Genomic DNA, 17,986 nt, shown 5'->3' with positions numbered 1-17,986 from the left:
GAGATTTTTGAAAAGGTACAGGTGCCTATGGCATCTTTTGTGTCATTTTATTCAGATATTTGTATGGGTTACGCTATGTATTCTGTGAAGTCTAAATAAAAACTTATTGAAAGTCAAAAGGTGAAAGTGCTTCTTTCGGTGTGGTGGTACAGTTAGTTTTTAGCTTTGTAGACTGCAATGGGAGTACATAAAAAACAAACGTACATTTACATGCATTTATGGCAATGTTTTAACAACCAGTTATTTTTGTCACTTACCCATTTACATGCAGCCCAACAGTAACTGGATGTACAGTATAATCCATAGTAGTTAAAATAAAAGTCTTTAGACAGGAAAAATCAATATCTTTAATTTAAATAATGGATGTTTTGAGGTCAGATTTTTCGTTCAACAGGAGGCAGACTCGGTGTGTGTGCGCAATACTGTGCTTAACTGCAATTTGTTTTGAATTAATAGCACTTTTTTTTTTATACATTATCTGCCAAACTTGGATGTTCTTGGGCGGTTTCTTTATACAATTTTTTTCTGAAAACATGGCGAATTAAAAAGCCTCAAACCCTTTTAGTGAAAAATATTTATTAAAAACAATAAGTACACAGTACAATTATATGCTTAAACAAAATAAAATGTATTTTGAAGTCCACAAGAAGTCTTTAACCTTTATGTAATACACTTGCCTAGTTGACACTGGTAAAAAAATAAAACCGAAAAAAAAAAAAAATAGTAGGCCAGCCCAGGATAATCCTTCGTTCTACCAGCATACCTACGTTTTGTAACAAAGCAGTACAGTGAGCATGATAATAAGGGGTGGGGCCTGTGTCCCTCAATGAACTGCAAAATGAGGATTTTACGGAGTACAAAAATCCTATTTTTTTTATCCAAGGAGGAAGTCAAGTCTTTCACCTTAATGATGTCCAAAAGCCATCCAACTTGGGCTCCCTTTCACAGTGCCAAGAATTTAGAGTCGGGAGATTTTGTGGCTGCATTTTTGCTGGGATTTCAGGGAATGCCTGTGTAAACTTTAGATCTATGTACCTCAACTCGCATCAAAGTCGCGTACAGGGACTACTTTAAAGTCGGTGCGACTTGAAGTCGGACAGATATGAATGGTTATCATGGGGTACGACTTGTCATGTGACACTGATGTCCAAAGTCGCACAAGTGTAAAAGGGGCCTTAGGGTGGGCAACACAGCAAACGAATGCGAACAGGTCCAGGAAAATATGGCATCAGATGAGGCTGCAAAATCCACCTGGTAGAACTTTGAGAACATGTGGTCAGAAGACCAGATGGCAAGCTAGCAGAACTGGGAACAGTTGCTTGATGCTGAAAGGCAATAAATCTAGTAGAATGAGCCTCAACAGGAAGGGTAGGAAACCCATCCTTGAGACCATAAGAAGATGGTCTGAGCCTAGAGATGGTGGAACAAAAAGATGGTGCCCCCTTTCAGGAACTATCCAGGATGACTTAGGACACTAGAAGGGGAAAAAAGAACAGAGGCATACTGGGAGTGGGGTTATCCTGGGCTGGCCTACAGTTTGTTTGCCAGAGTCCAATACTCTTGTAGGCCGCAGTATAACCCAAAACATGAAAGTCTTTGCGTCCTTCAATGGATGAGAAAGAAAATAAAAATAGATTAATAAATAATATTTTTCTTTTTATTACAGTCAGTTATATGAAAACACTTTAAAAAGATAAAATTCTATGTATACTGCCATTGCTGACCTCATGAATATGCTAACTGCATGGCTGTCTGAGATTAAAGGACTTTGAAAGCCAGTGGGCATGACAGACAGGCAAGCAGCATTTTCAGAAGGAGATCACAGCAATAGAAGTCTGCATATTCTTCTAATACAAGTTTCCTTTAAATTATGGACACACCTATAAACAGATGTAACTTTAGCCTGTTTAGCAACATAAAATCTCCTTCCGCTCTGTTAAAATGTTAGAAATGTTGCTGAATGTCACTTAATGCACTAGTGAGCCGCTTTATCTTTTCCTCCATGGCTTTCTTACTGTTAGCAGTTTCCTGCAAGAGCTGCCGCATTTCCTCTTCTACTTGATAAACCTGCAACAACAAAGTGGGCGTTAGTGAGGTTGTATTATAGTAACACACATTCTTGTTTTGTAGTTACCTGCATTTTTATAATGTAGCAAATTATATGAAACTTTTTTAAAGAGAACATTTACATCAATCCCTTCAGCAAAGGGTCTTATGATCGAATGCATTTACCATGCTCTTCATTATGGGTGACATGACATGGTATGAAATGACATATATGCAAGTAGCAATTTAAATGTGTTTTTTATTTCACGTTTACATTCTGATCCCAGCTTCCTTGATTAGGCAGCCACTCACACTGCTTGCCTTGTATGCTTTTTCTAACTTTTCAGATTGCACCGACTAAATGCTTGCTCAATGTCAGTGGATAACTAGGTAGTAAATCCAGGATAAGGGTGACAGCCTCGGAGCCTCCACCACTAACAGCAATGACAGTTATTATGTTTGTTTTTTGAAAGGTTCCCTTTAACCAGATTACTCAGTAACTATGAAAGAATAAAGAACATAACTGCAGATGCAGAAGACAACTATTGCAATGTAAGCAAATAAAGAAAGAATGTGCCCACGGGAGGTCGATCAGAGAAAATCACCAATACGACTGGCACAAGACTTTGGGAAAAGACCATTGTTCTTTGCCTCCCACAACCCTTTCTGCTATTTGTACTTATAAGGCAAATGAAATTCAGCCATTCAAGTACAACAGTTGCAACCGCAATTATATGGCCATTTACTCAGCAGCATGTTGAAAGAGAAATGAAGAAATGCAATCCATGAGTTCTGGCAAAAAGATGGAGTTACTGTATATGGAGAAGGGGGGGGGGGGGGGAGGGGGGAGGGGGGAGAAGGGGCATGCTGGAGTCATATAAAAATCCTCAATTTTACACTTGTGAAAGGAATAGGAGTGTTCCCGGTAAAAATAAATAAATGTTTGAGAGGGGGTACCCTTCATTTGAGGCAAATTTCCAGTCCCCAATAGTTACATAGTAGGCGAGGTTGAAAAAAGACCAACCTATGTGTGATTATATGTCAGTATTACATTGTATATCCCTGTATGTTGTGGTCGTTCGGGTGCTTATCTAATAGTTTTATGAAACTATCGATGCCCCCCGCTGATACTAACGCATGTGGAAGGGAATTCCACATCCTTGCCGCTCTTACAGCAAAGAACCCTCTACATAGTTTAAGGTTAAACCTCTTTTCTTCTAATTTTAATGAGTGGCCACGAGTCTTATTAAACTCCCTTCCTTTAGTTTTATCCCTATTGTGGAGTCACCAGTATGGTATTTGTAAATTGAAATCATATCCCCTCTCAAGCGTCTCTTCTCCAGAGAGAATAAGTTCAGTGCTCGCAACCTTTCCTCATAACTCCAGAACCTTTATTAGCTTTGTTGCCCTTCTTTCTACTCGCTCCATTTCCAGTACATCCTTCCTGAGGACCGGTGCCCAGAACTGGACAGCATACTCCAAGTGTGGCCGGGACCAGAGTCTTGTAGAGTGGGAGAAATATCCTTTTATCTCTGGAGTTAATCTTCTTTTTAATGCATGCCAGTATTCTGTTTGCTTTGTTAGCAGCAGCTTGGCATTGCATACCATTGCTGAGCCTATCATCTACTAGGACCCCCAGGTCCTTTTCCATCCTAGATTCCCCCAGAGGTTCTCCCCCAGTGTATAGATTGCATTCAAATTGTGCCACCCAAATGCATTATTTTACATTTTTCTACATTAAACCTAATTTGCCATGTAGTTGCCCACCCCATTCATTTGTTCAGATCTTCTTGCAAGGTTTACACATCCTGCGGAGAAATTATTGCCCTGCATAGCTTAGTATCGTCCTCAAAAATAGGACAAAGGCAGGAAAAAAAAAGGTTTTAAACTACAAAAACATAAATAAAAGTTTTGGACAGAAATATTGTAAAGTGTACACTACCCTGATATTTTGCATTTTATTTATGTGTGTGTTTGCCTGTGTATACTTTTATTATAGTCTATTAGTTTGAATCACTCCATTCAAGAGAAATACCTTGATGATCCTGCTTCTGGTTTTAAACATAAACCACATAAGACACAGAAGCAAATTCATGCTTGCTTGGTCAGTTTGCACCCCAGGACTTGCAGTCAGTTAATTTTTTTTGGACTCATTTACATATAAAACTTCCTTTACCAACTGATCTGCATTTTTGTGTCTGTCTGCATTTAGCTTTTCTTGCTTTTTACTTATTTATTGAAACCATATTTAAAGAGAGAAACTAAGGGGTAGATTTACTAAAACGTAGGCTCGGTTCACACAGGGGCGACTCAGATCCGACTTCAGGTCACGCTACATGTAAAAATCAATGTAAGTGAATGAGAGCCGTCTTAATGCACACTACTGAAGTCGCTCCGACTACAGAAAAGGTTCCTGTACTACTTCAATACGACTTGTAAGCGACTGGTACCCATTTATTTCAATGGAGGTTGCCTCCAAGTCGGATCTCCGTCTATACGGAGGCGATTCTCACAGAATTATCAGCTCTCAAGAGGGAACTCCACGCCAAATTTATAAAAAAAATGTGGTGTGGGTTCCCCCTCCGATAGCATACCAGGCCCTTAGGTCTGGTATGGATTTTAAGGGGAACCCCCTACGCCGGAAAAATGGAGTGGGGGTCCCCTCCAGATCCATACCAGACCCTTATCCGAGCACGCTACCCGGCCAGCCAGGAAAGGGGGTGGGGACGAGCGAGCACCCCCCCCTCCTGAGCCGTACCAGGCTGCGTGCCCTCAACATGGGGGGGTGCCTTGGGGGAGTGGGCCCCGCGCGGCCCCCCACCCCAAAGCACCTCGTCCCCATGTTGATGAGGACAAGGGCCTCTTCCCGACAACCCTGGCCGTTGGTTGTTGGGGTCTGCGGGCGGTGGGCTTATCGGAATCTGGGAGCCCCCTTTATTAAGGGGGCCCCCGGATCCCAGCCCCCCACCCTATGTGAATGAGTATGGGGTACATTGTACCCCTATCCATTCACCTGTGGAAAAAAAAATGTAAAAAAAATACAACACACAAGGCTTCACTTCCTGATTCCCACACTGAAGATGGCGGCGGCAGCACCCAAGAGCCAATCGACAGATCGGCTTCGGGTGCCGACATCGCGGGCGCGCTGGAGGGGTAAGTGTCCATATTTTAAAAGCCAGCAGCTGCAGTATTTATAGCTGCTGACTTTAGAAACAAACAAAAAAAAAAAAACGGCAGGACTCCCGCTTTAATGTACACTACTAAAGTCGCTCCGACTTCAGAAAAGGTTCCTGCACTACTTCAATCCGACTTCTAGGCCACTTGTACCCACAGAATTCAATGGAAGTCGCCTCCAAGTCAGATCTCCATCTATATTGAGGCGACTTTACAGGTAAAGAAATTACAGTACCTGCCCATGAGAATGTGTTTCCAGCTCAATCCCATCACACTGATTCTCCCGGGACATGCTGGGACTGTGACCTTATAAGGGACGGGGTCACCTGGTGACATCACCCGGTGACCACGCCCCATGACTATACAAGTCGTTGCGCACCGCTCACACGGCATTGCAGCGGGAGTGAGCGTTGTGTCAACATCGGAGATAGAGAAGAGGGAAGAAGACGACGCAGAAGACTGGGCCAACGCTAGTAAAAGAGCTGGAAGATGATATCGGAAGAGCCCGGCAGACGAAACGGAGAGAGCGGGGGAAGAACCAGAGACTAGGAGAAGAGGCCGGAGAGTGGGAGAAGAACCAGAGAGCAGGAGAAGAGGCCGAAGGAGTCTGAAGAGACCCCTGAAGACGGAAGAGACCCCCGGAGCTGCCTAATAAATGACACTTTTATTCCCCCAGGTGAATGGGTAGGGGTATGATGTAACCCATACTCATTCACATTAGGGTGGGGGGCCGGGATCTGGGGGGCACCCTTATTAAAAGGGCTTCGATAAGCCCCCCGCATGCAGACCCCGACAGCCCTTGTCCTCATCAACATTGAGACGAGGTGCTTTGGGGTGGGGGGCTGCAGGGCACCCCCCTTTCCCAAAGCACCCACCCCTCCACGTTGAGGGCATGTGGCCTGGTACGGTTGGGGGGGTGTTCACTCATCCCCATCCCCTTTCCTGACCGGCCGGGCTGCATGCTCGGATAAAAGACCTAAGGACCTGGTATACCCTTGGAGGGGAACCCCTGCTGATTTTTTATTTAAAATTGGTGTGGAGTTCCTCCTCATGATTCATACCACGACGGGGCTCGCAAGGTGTCAATCCTGCAGATAAAAGCGGTGAGATTGACGCAATATCGCGGTCTGGGATGGAGGAAAACTCCTTCCTCCCAGAGAGCTGATTATTCTGTGATTGGCTACAGCCAAAGTCGCCTGGCCTGGGGGTGACTTGATGTCGTATTGTAAGTCACGTTTAAGTCGCCTCCAAGTCACCTTTCAAAGTTGTGCTGTAAGTCGTGTTGCCCCAGTGTGAACCGACTAAGCGTTTTAAAAGCTTGCTCTTTGAAGGAACTCACATTTCAGAATTTTTTTTTTTTAATCTGTTGCTGTGTGTTATAAGGGTTTTAGACAAAAATGGAAATGCATTTGAATGCATTATTTAAAAAAAAAAAAAAAAAAAAAATTTTTTACCAAGTACGGACTGCAACTCAAGCCAAATTATTGTGGCTCCAGCCTCAAGGCTGAACCTCCAGGAAAGGAGCCACTTTGGAAAATGTTTCGGATTACTAGGGGTTAAAGTGACTGTAAACAATCACCTTGTAAAACAACCCATTCAGTTTAAAACTGAAATGAAAATCAAAACATTTGTGTATAGATAAAAAAAAAAAAAAAAAAAAAAAAACTATTTATAATGTTTTTTTATATATATTTTTTTTTAGAAGTGATCACATGGACATGTCAGGACAAGTCTAATTATTGGAGGAGAGCAGACTAGCTAGAGAACTGACCACGGTGTGCTCTCCTTCTTAATATGGTCAGTTTCTAATAGGAAAGCAAGGGGGCTAGCAGGAACACCAGGACTTTCACACAAAGGAAGCAATATAAATAGAACAGGATACTTTTCCATACAGGTACACGGTAGAGCAGGCATATATCAGGAATATGAAATGGGCTAAACAAGTCCAACGGAGTGCCTTATGGAAGAAGATCTTTAATGTACAGTTTTCATTTTTACATGCAGCCCATGTGCCTGCCACTCCTGTCCTTGTGTCCAGTCACAGAGCGGTTTGTGTTATGTGAACTCTTTTACAAAATACAAAGGCTCCTGTGAATGGGCAGTAGAGGGGAGGGGCGAGCAGAGATGCTGTGTGTGAGAAGCCACTGTTTCTCCTATCAGAACACCAGGAGTGTAGAGATAGCTGTACTCCTGGAGCACTGTAAAACCATCAGATGTAAATAAAAGAGCCCAAAAGATGACATACACCTCACTGGACTTAACTCATAGTACACCAGCATATTTTATAGATTCTTTCCTGGAGTCCAGCTTTAAAGATTGTGGGTAAAGCAAAAGAAGTCAATTTTTTATTCACCAGTATGCAACTGTGCATCGAGAAACACAGCTTTATATAAGTATAGAGTAAAACAGTCAACCTGCAGAAAACCATTTCAAGCTGGTTAGCCCAAATCAGTGAAAAACAATCCCCTAAAGTGACATGTGGCTTTCATTTTCATCAAAGATTCTAAATATGTTTATTTACCGCTGTGTGGAGTGGGTACAGGAGCCATGATTTACTTTGGGACAAAAGTGTGTAGATACTTACCCTTTCATTTGCTGCTTCTACTTCCTTCTGTTTTTCACTGGCTACTTTAATAGTTTCAGCTTGATGAGCGGCTAGAATGGACTCCAATTGTCTTCGAAATGCATCATCCACAGAATGAAGTTTTTCCATTACAACCCTATGCAGACAAAGATTTACCACATAGGTGAATTCAGGAAAAAAAATATTACACACATACACACACTTTCAGTACTTATAGATGGGACATGTTCTTATAAAGTATAACTGATGCATTCCTTGTGTTTAATTAACCTACTTAAGCATGTTTTTATTAATGTGCACATTACATATATGTAATGGTCTATGAGGCTGTACCAGGCAGAAATCCCTTTCTTGGAGTCCATTGTAGGGCATGATTCAGTTCCAATCAGGGCTATACTGCCACCTACAGGAGGATTTGACACTGGCAAATAGAAAAACTGTGAGCAAGAACCTGTGTTACCCTCTACCGAACATGCTTCAATTTGGGTAAAGCATTACCAAGACTATACCCCCTACACAAGCAGACATCACCTTGAGGAGGAACAAACTCCCAGGACATGTATTTTTGTATAGTGATGGCAATGATGGACATTTAGGCATGCATCGTGGCTCTTTATGTGATTGGAATATATGCAGCGATATTATGAATTTTTGGAGTCAAGTTATGGTAACTTCATATGGCAGACCTCTTTGGATCCACAGTATTAAACTAGGAGGTTTCGATACATGCAAGTTGAGTGGAATGCAATAAAAACGTATACAACTGTTTGGACCCATTCTGTGCTCGTGTGGGATGGAGATTTCATGTCGATTAGGACCCTACTTGGCATGTTACTGTACGAGTACATCTGCCAGGTCCTAACTGAAATAGCTTGTGTAAGGCTGAAATTGGGGTTACCAAGTGAGGGACAATAATTGGCAGGTACGGGCGAAGTATGCCAGCTATACGCTATACCAGGGGTCAGCAAATCTTTTTCCACTTAAGAGCCTGAATCAATGTATGTGAATGCATAGAGGGCCGCATTCACCTGCTAATAAATGAAGATAAGAATAATCCTAACATAGTAATAACAGTACAGGTTTACCTCACTTTATGGTGCTTCACTAATACAAAGCCAGTTTACCCTGAGAGAGCATGTGGCCAGGGATTCAGATTTTACTGCCCCTCCCCCATCCTGGCACCCAAGGGTGGCTGCCAGCCCTGCCAGTCAGCATGGTCTGGAGACGGGGACAGGACCCCCCCCCCCCCCAATTGCAGTGTCCTCTGTCCCCCTTCACATGACTCCCATAGTATCCTCTGCCTCCCTCTCCCATAGCAAGTTTTCTGTGAATCCAAAGCAGTGACCTCTGCCCCTGCACCCCCCCCCCCCCCCACACACTGTAGTGTCCTCTGCCCATGGACACAAAAGCAGAGCAGAGAGCAGCTGGTATCACAGGGCTGGATGGGGATGGGAACTTCTGAAGTTAACTTTTTACATCAACAGTCTGGTGATCGGTTGCTAGAATCGCCTGGCAACCAATCACCTGCTGTTTAATGTAAAAAGTTAACTTTAGCGGTTCCCGACCCTATCCAGCCCTGTGATACTCACTGCTATCCAATGAAGAGGGCAGCAGGGAACATGTCTACGGGCTGGGTGCCCTTGAACGGACACTGACAGGCCGGAAAATTAGCGCTGGCGGGCCAGGTACGGCCTGCGGATCCCTACTTACTATACAGACAATGTTCATATACAAGCCATGGTCTAATAAACTCCTGATCTCCCCAGCAAAGTGTCAACAGCTGTGGAGTGGAGGAACAGGCATCCTAGCAAGACCTTTAAGAATATTCACCCAATTAAGGGCAACTGGAAGACACCTCCCTTACAAAAGGAAGCCCAATTTCCAGGTGAACTGGTCCCATTAAGTCCTTTGTACTACTGTCATGTACTGTATCTGGTTTAGTTGACGAGAGGGCCTCCCCTATGCCACATACACACGATCGGACATTCCGACAACAAAATCCATGAGATTTTTTTTCCCAACGGATGTTGGCTCAAACGTGTCTTGCATAAACACAGCCCCACAATCTTGTCGGAAATTTCCGAACGCCGAGACGTACAACGAGCCGAGACAATTGAAGTTCAATAGCCAGTGCGGCAGTTCTGCTTGATTCTGAGCATGCCTAGAACTTTGTGAGTCGGAATTGTGTACAAAACGATTGGAATTTCCAACAACAGATTTTTTTGTCAGAAATTCTGATGGAAACTGTCCGATGGAGCCTACACACGTCAGAATTTCTGAAAAAAAAAACCTCCCATCGAACATTTTCCATCGGAAAATCCAACCGTGTGTACGCGGCATTACACTTCTTGTCCAGTTTTACCTAGGGTTGATGACAGGATATAACAAGTCACAGAGTGGCATGGGTGCCTATAGGAGATCTGGGCCAGAAGATCTTGTTGCAGATGTGGAACTGAAGACTATGCAGCAGGCAGGCTGGCAGATGCAGGATCTCAGATGGGTGATCAGGCAGGCAAAAGTTGGCAACAACTGGGCGACAGAGGTAAAACATCAGGAACCAAGAGCGGAGTCAGAGCCAGGCCAAGGACGGTGGAACAGCATGCAGGAAGCAAGGTCAGGTCACAAGCTGGGTCAGAACACAGACATAAAAACAGGACCAGTTCACAGGTAGGAGCCGACGACCACTCAGCAATGATCTCGAGTCTTGCAGTGCTTTAACTAGATCTCAGGATGCCAAAGTCCACTCAAACAGGCTTGCTCATGAGCATGAAAATACGCACACACACACCCACACACCTGTAGATGCGTGCACAGCCCTGATTTTGTGCACAGTTCTGCGCAGATTTCTTTGAGCACAGGCATAAACTCGGTTTTCCAGACACATACTCTATCCTTAGCTGGTGCTACCTGCAGTAGGAAGCAAATGCATTCTGACTGCTGACAATTTAGGAAGGCACAAGGCCCTCCAGCAATGATTTCTGCCTGTCATGAAGGATCTGGGGTACACCTAGGTGTGCAAACCTTTCTTCTTGGTGCAGAGACTACCGGCTGAGGAAAAGCAGTATTCAAGGTGTTGTCTCTGTGAAAGACCATGTGAGCAAGACTGATACTGTCTGCATGTAACAGAAGAAACCAGGCCAATCTCCCCAGGGCAGGGAGGACTCCTATTCATTTCCAGAGGCAAAAGCACTGCAACACCTAGATGGTGTCCAATGGAGTCCAAACTAGAAAACGTACCCAAGGCGGGATTCCCTGAGCGAGTGAAGCCCTTCTGGTATGGGTGGAAGAAACTACCCCAGTCACCTAAAAAGGCTGAAGGATCATGGTGGTGGTAACCTGGTCTACAGAGGCAGGTCTGTTGGCCTGCTCTGAACTAAAGCCCCTGACAACTAGGAGGGGGGCTTAGAGGGGACAGGGAGAAAAAAAAAAGAAAAAAAGGGAGGGGGGGGGAGAAACCACTCGGAGTAAGGGATCTGGCCTTCTTCAACCACCAGTGAGAGGTAACTGCCAACACTGGAAACCCAGTGATTCCCAATTCATCCAGACTTTGCAGGCAGTCCGATCTTCGGGAATGTGATTACTCCAATGATCCATGAAGCCGACTGTTGACATCACACAACCTCTCACAATGGACCCAGCTATGCCTTCTGGTGGCTCGCAGGGCGATTATGAGTACCTGGATAAAACCTTCACCACTTTGCCTTCTGACTATAAAACAAAGGCTATTATCGCTATTCAACTTAGAGAGGTTGGACACCATCATATTGATTTTTCAATCTACTCTGCGCTTCTGTGCCAGATGGAGAAAGTTTATGGAATTTACACTCACCCAGGAGGAATTACAATCTGCTGTACGTCCCTTTCACTACACTGATTGGTACCTAAAATGAGACCTCATCAACTCCTTGGGCAAACTTTTTTTGGTTGAAAATGTATACTTTATTTTGCAAGAAAATATACAAAAAAACAAATAATTCAACAAGGTACATTTACACTCTGTACTGCGACGCAGCGCACTACATAACAATACAGTTCCAAGCATACAAATAAATTACAAAATAAATAAATCTTCAGACCTCCTCATAGTCCATCAAGTTATAGTCTCTTAACAGACTCCTTGGGCAAACTTTAACTACCTGAACCCAAACGAGCCCTTTGACTTTCCCTCCCTTGAGCTCTAGAGATGGTAGGGAGCTACTAGTTCTCTATTTGCCTTATATTACCGAGAGGTAACCTTGTTGTCATTTTTATTTATATCTTTTCTACATCTGCATGTTCCTTTTCTGGGATCACCACATACATAAGCTTTGTTCTGCTTCCACGCCTGAGGGTTGCATACCATTTTGTCTTATCACTTTTGAAATCTGTTCATTTCATTGTCTACGGGTGAATTTGCATCATTAGCCCTCTGTGTAAGGTGCATTGTCCAGATAATAAAGGAGCAAATGAAGGGGGCACCAGAGGCAAGAGTCTAGCTGAAAGCTAGACAGGCAAACTACTCAAGGACCCGCCAGGATGCACACTAAACTTCCCCCTGTAGAAGTGGGGCACGCCTTAATGAAGGCTTTTTGGAGGAGTTAACGGACATCTGAGTGGAAATCAACCTCTAAGGGCCTGTGAACACCCACTGCAAAAGTAAATAAAGGAAAAGGGCAAGATTCAGCTGACCTCTATCTAGACTCCTTTTACTAAAGCAGGACTCTGGCCACCTGCTGCATTATCAATCATAGGGTCAAGTGCAGGGCTGAAGAGACGACTTCCCTTGAAGGCCAAATAAGTCAGATGCTCATTGAATATGGCATAAGTGCCTCTGCAGAACAACTGCTCTGTGCATCCGACTCATGCGGGACATAAGCTTAGATGCTTGTAACAAGCCATCACAACTAACGCATAAGACTCCAAACATTTGTTTCACACACTCCATGAAAGAGAGATCTACCCTGGCAGATGAGGGTTCTTTTCAAGGGAACCATTACATTCTGGCATGGTTTGGCAGATTACAGCAGTATTAAAGTCATAAATTGAAAAAACACTGACAAACCGTTTTTATAAAAGAAGAGACCTTTGTGGTCTTTTCTATTTAAATGCTTCTCCCAGCCTGTCAACAGTAATGTAATTAGAGCTACAGATGCGCAGCTCAGACCACAATTACGACAACTGCTCTGTGCCGCGATGAAATGACTACTGTGCGCATCAGTGCGAGTGATGTTACTGAGGCCCGCCCATTCAAGTGGCCAGAGAGAGCGGCCCCAGAAAAAAGTCCGGGTAAAGGTGGAAGCACCCAGGACTGGCTGAAGCAGTGACAGCACAGCGTTGGAGGGCTGGTTTGACAGGGAAGTCTGCCATAATGTGCTGATAGGCAGTGCATAATAGCACATTATGACATAAACCTCCTGGAGTTTTATTAAAAAAAAGAAAAAAAAAATAGTGGCATCTCTGTTAAAAGTGGGTCACTGGTGGATCCACAGTGGGAACTGACCACAGTTTAACAACTTCAGACTCTAAAGGGAACAGTTCCAGAGCAAATCAACACACAAATGATCCAGTTTCTTGAGCCTGGTACGTACAAGTGCCTGATGCAGAACAGCAAGTTGTCTGTTGCTATTCCTGCAACTGAGAGGGCCCACCAAAGGATGCATTATTGAGTGCTTGTTTGGACTGAACTATATGGCTTTTTTCCTGGGATTCAGAGAGCACTGAAAATGTCAGGAATGTGCACAAAACACCCTGCATGGATGCCTGTGTGTACACGGCTTGCATGAACTGCTCTGTCAATAGTTCTTATAGACAGTGGATATAAAAAGTCTACACACAAATGTCAGGTCTCTGATGTAAAAAAAATGAGACAAAGATAAATAATTTCAGAACTTTTTCCACCTTTATTGTGACCTATAAACTGTACAACCCAGTTGAACAACAAACTGAAATCTTTTAGGTGGAGGGAAGTAAAAAAAAATAATAATAATAATATGGTTGCATAAGTGTGCACACCCTTAAACTAATACTTTGTTGAAGCACCTTTTATTACAGCATTTAGGCTGTTTGAGTCAGCATGGCACATCTTGACTTGGCAATATTTACCCACTCTTCTTTGCAAAAACACTCCAAATCTGTCAGATTGCGAGGGCATCTCCTGTGCACAGCCCAGATCACACCACAGATTTTCAATCGGATTTAGGTCTTGGCTATGGCGGGCCCATTCCAAAACTTTAATCTTCTTCTGGTGAAGCCATTCCCTTGTTAATTTGGATGTATGCTTTGGGTCGTTGTCATGTTCGAAGATGAAGTTCCTCTTCATGTTCAGCTTTCTAGCAGGAGCCTGAAGGTTTTGTGCCAATATTGACTGGTATTTGGAACTGTTCATAATTCCCCCCACCTCAACTAAGGCCCCAGTTTCAGCTGAAAAACAGCCCCAAAGCATGATACTGCCACCACCATGCTTTACTGTGGGTATGGGGTTCTTTTGGTGATGTGGAGTGTTGTTTTTGTGCCAAACATATCTGTTGGAATCAGACCATAACACATTTTCCCCACATGCTTTTGGAAGACTTCAGATGTGTTTTTGCAAAATTTAGCCAGGCCTGGATGTTTTTCTTTGTAAGAAAAGGCTTCCGTCTGGCCACTCTACCCCATAGCCCAGACATATGAAGAATACTAGATTGTTGTCACATGTACCACACAGCCAGTACTTGCCAGATATTCCTGAAGCTCCTTTAATGTTGCTGTAGGCCTATTGGCAGCTTTCCTGACTAGCTTTCTTCTTGTCTTTTCATCAAATTTGGAGGGACGTCCAATTCTTGGTAACATCACTGTTGTGCCACTTGATGATGACTGTCTTCACTGTGTTCCATGATATATCTAATATCCAATGCCACCCCATCTTCCGACTGATACCTTTTAACAATGAGATCCCTCCGATACTCTGGAAGCTCTGGGCGGTCCATGGCATTTGCTGTAGGATGCGACTACGAAAATGTCAGGAAAGACCTACTAGAACAGCTGAATTTTATTTGGGGTTAATCAGAGGCACTTTAAATGATGGCAGGTGTGTACTGACTCCTATTTAACATGAGTTTTCATGTGATTGCTTAATTCTGAACACGGCTACATCCCTAGTTATAAAAGAGGGTGTGCACACCTATTCAACCACCTCATTTTAGTTTTGGATTTTTACTTCCCCCCTAAAAGATTTCAGTTTGTTTTTCAATTGAGTTGTACAGTTTATAGGTCACAGTAAAAAGGTGGAAAAAGTTCTGAAACTATTTATTTGTCTAATTTTTTTACATCACAGAAACCTGACATTTTAACTGGGGCGTGTGGACTTTTTATAGCCACTGTATATATATAAGAGACTAAGTGTGTATTAACTGAAAAACACATATTATGCCAATAATATTGAGCTTGCCAAGGGGATGTACAATGCATTAGGATACTCTACAAAAGTATCAAGCAGTGATAGTTTGTCAAAGTAATTGCAAAGGGGAGCAGAGAGGAGTACATAATAGACAGACATTACACATAAAACAGGCTACTAATCATTTGGATATAAAGTGGGATTCACCAAACCTTTATAAAGTTTAAATCCAGCATAGCTTTATACTCACTTTTGGTTTTGAAGGCTTTTGTCTCTCTCTTCAATCAGTCGCTTCTCCTTGGCATCAAAATTCTCTTTCATCTGCCTGACTTGCGTTTCAAGCTGGCTTAATAATTCTGCTTTATCCTGCCACTTCTTATTCATTGCACTATGAATAGAAAGCGCAAATGCCTCAAATGAGCACAGATTTCACATCAAACAGCACATGCTACATTTACTAAAACCTCTGCTCCAGAGGCTGCTTAATCACCTATAAGCTTTCTTCACATCTTCCAGCTCAGCCTCCTTCTCTTCTAGCTGTAGTTTGATTTCCTCCTTTCTTTCTGTTTGCCTTTCCAGCTTTTCTTTCAGCTCATGTAATTGTATTGCTCTTTCATCATTCTGTTCTCTTAATGCTTTCTCCATCTCGAGATTTTGTGCATGCAGCTTTCTGATGCGTTCATCTCTCTCTTGCAGCCCCTGACAATAAGAAATTCTAATATCAGAATCATATAGGCCCCATAAGTGGAATACTAGCCAATCAGGAAAAAATGGAAATGCACTCAACCCACACATCAAAACCACTGGGGGCTAAAACAGAAAATTTTATTGGGCTGTAATACATATATTATATATATATATAAAAATGAAAATGTGTCAGTATGCAGGAATTACACATTCTGCAGGTACATAAAGAGGTAAATACATTCAACCTCAATTCTGTCTGTAGGCATGAAATAATAGACTAAAGAAGCAGTGACTACTGAAGGAATTGTCTAAACTCCCTAAAGCCCAGCATGCCAACTGTTCCAGCCTACTAGTACCAAACTGCACTACCAGTCCTCTTGGTGACCATGGAAACCACCACAAACATATACCGAGAAGTCACAGTGCCAGCCTTACAAATTGTGCTAAACAGTACACCTAAAAAAAAACAACAGGTTTCACTCCCAAATCAGAAGCTTCATCAGGACTGCTTAAGTAATAAAACTATAAGAAGTGCAGATGATGCTCCACATGGCAAAGTTGCAGTTTTCTACTATTAATATGAGTGGGGAAACAATACACCCTGTACAGCCCTGCTCCTCTGAGCGAAATCTCACTAAAGTGGCATTGGGAGGTTGACACTCCCCCAACATCCCCTTTAAACAACAAGGTCACCCTGGTTCCTGGTTTCTACAGTGTTTGGCAGATTTAAAGCAGAACTTCACTTTCTAAATCAACATTGAATATTTTTAATCCTTATGCTGCTAGCATTAGTAAATAGATAGGAAAGTATATCCATATGTACTTGTTTTGAACTTTTCTTTTTACATTTCTTCAGTTACTTCCTGGTTTCCAGGCCTAGGCAAATAATGTCATACATCCCAGGAGTCTTCAGGAGGGATTCTCTCAGCTAAGCACATGAGCTAAGGGCATAAGGATTACAGGAAGTAAATGTTACATAAATCATTTACTCAAGATGGCCACGGTTAGAAATGCTAGGGGGGTGTTTATAAAAAGTGATTTATCAACAGAAAGTATGGAGACATGAATGGACGGAGTTCGGTTTGAATATTAAAAATGAATTAGATTGTGTTTTTGATTTGTGGTGCTCGGAAGCAGTGTAATTCAGCCCTTCAGATACAATAGTTCTTAGAGCAATGGATTTATAAAACATAATCCGGATGAGACCCACATGCTGTGTGAGATGCAGCGCCCTCCATGATATTTCATTGAAGGGCCTTCGTTTTCTGTGTTAAAATATTTTGCTGCAGAAGGGCCTCCAATGCAGATTGAAATGGGGCAGCAGAGACGTCATTCCACAACAAATGGAGCGGGAGACAGCTCTGGCTCCTGCTGTCTTGCCGACACTGTTCTTGTACCACCTTCCATAATATCCATCAGCAAAGTGCATGGGGGTCCCATTTAGAAACAAAAAAAGCAATGCATGGCGCAAAACACTGGTAATGTTGCTGAACGTTACTGCAATGCAATAGAGCGGATAGGTTGTTGTGGAATGTTTATTTCTGATTAAAAGGTTGTGTACAGCAGCAGTCATTGGAAACATTACTCACTTCTTTTAACTTCCTAATGGTCTCTGTTTGATCCTCAACCATTTTCGTTTTAATCCTTAATGCATCATTGTCACGCTCATTTTGCTTTTTCAGTGATTCCATCTCTGTTGAAAGAACTTCAATTTTAGCTTCAAGCCTTCCTCTATCCTGAGCCAGTGAGACACCTATAATACAGAGCAGAGGGGATACACAATCAGTAGATTAATAACTAAAAGGGATACAATAGCTACATTATGCACCTTGAGACAAGTCCATTTGAATCACATCATCATTCAGAGCAGACAATACAGCTGCAGTGCCTGATCATGTTATTGGTTCCAAATCAACTTGTTAGGAGTCTATCCGGGGGAGAGTTGCCCACAGGCCTGGCACAGTGGGCAATTTCCAATATGGCCACACCCGCACACGTATTGCGAATGCAAGTTCACCATTGCGAAGACGTGTGAATGCTGGCGCACGCAAAGCTTGTCAGATCCTGGCGCCCTCTGGCCTTTAAAAGAGTGACTGCAGCACATGGACACTGTCCCTGTTCCTGTGTGTTTATGCTTCTGA

The 17,986-nt window shown here is 43.0% G+C and overlaps 1 protein-coding gene across 5 annotated transcripts in view; it reads right to left on the bottom strand.

Annotated features, from left to right (window-relative positions):
• Nucleotides 1-559: 559 nt before the first annotated feature.
• Nucleotides 560-17,986, bottom strand: part of LRRCC1 (leucine rich repeat and coiled-coil centrosomal protein 1) — a 116,022-nt gene continuing 98,595 nt past the window's right edge. For 4 of the 5 annotated variants that reach the window (XM_077492954.1, XM_077492955.1, XM_077492957.1 and 1 more), the window contains 5 exons: nucleotides 17,435-17,598; nucleotides 15,649-15,857; nucleotides 15,409-15,546; nucleotides 7,805-7,940; nucleotides 560-2,067 (listed from right to left, as the gene is read on the bottom strand). In XM_077492954.1, coding sequence (XP_077349080.1) covers nucleotides 1,945-2,067; nucleotides 7,805-7,940; nucleotides 15,409-15,546; nucleotides 15,649-15,857; nucleotides 17,435-17,598 — 770 coding nt within the window. In that variant the 3' untranslated portion in view covers nucleotides 560-1,944. Of the gene's footprint in view, nucleotides 2,068-7,804; nucleotides 7,941-15,408; nucleotides 15,547-15,648; nucleotides 15,858-16,332; nucleotides 16,787-17,434; nucleotides 17,599-17,986 lie in introns of those variants that run through there. The other variant, XM_077492958.1, reaches the window with a different exon arrangement.

Source organism: Lithobates pipiens, unplaced genomic scaffold (assembly GCF_037356315.1).
Source record: "Lithobates pipiens isolate NorthernLeopardFrog02 unplaced genomic scaffold, aLitPip1_a1.2 Scaffold_19, whole genome shotgun sequence".
NCBI classification, from domain to species: Eukaryota; Metazoa; Chordata; class Amphibia; order Anura; family Ranidae; genus Lithobates; species Lithobates pipiens.
The sequence above is the reverse complement of the archived record's forward strand: the minus strand, read 5'-3'. Positions and strand labels throughout refer to the sequence as shown.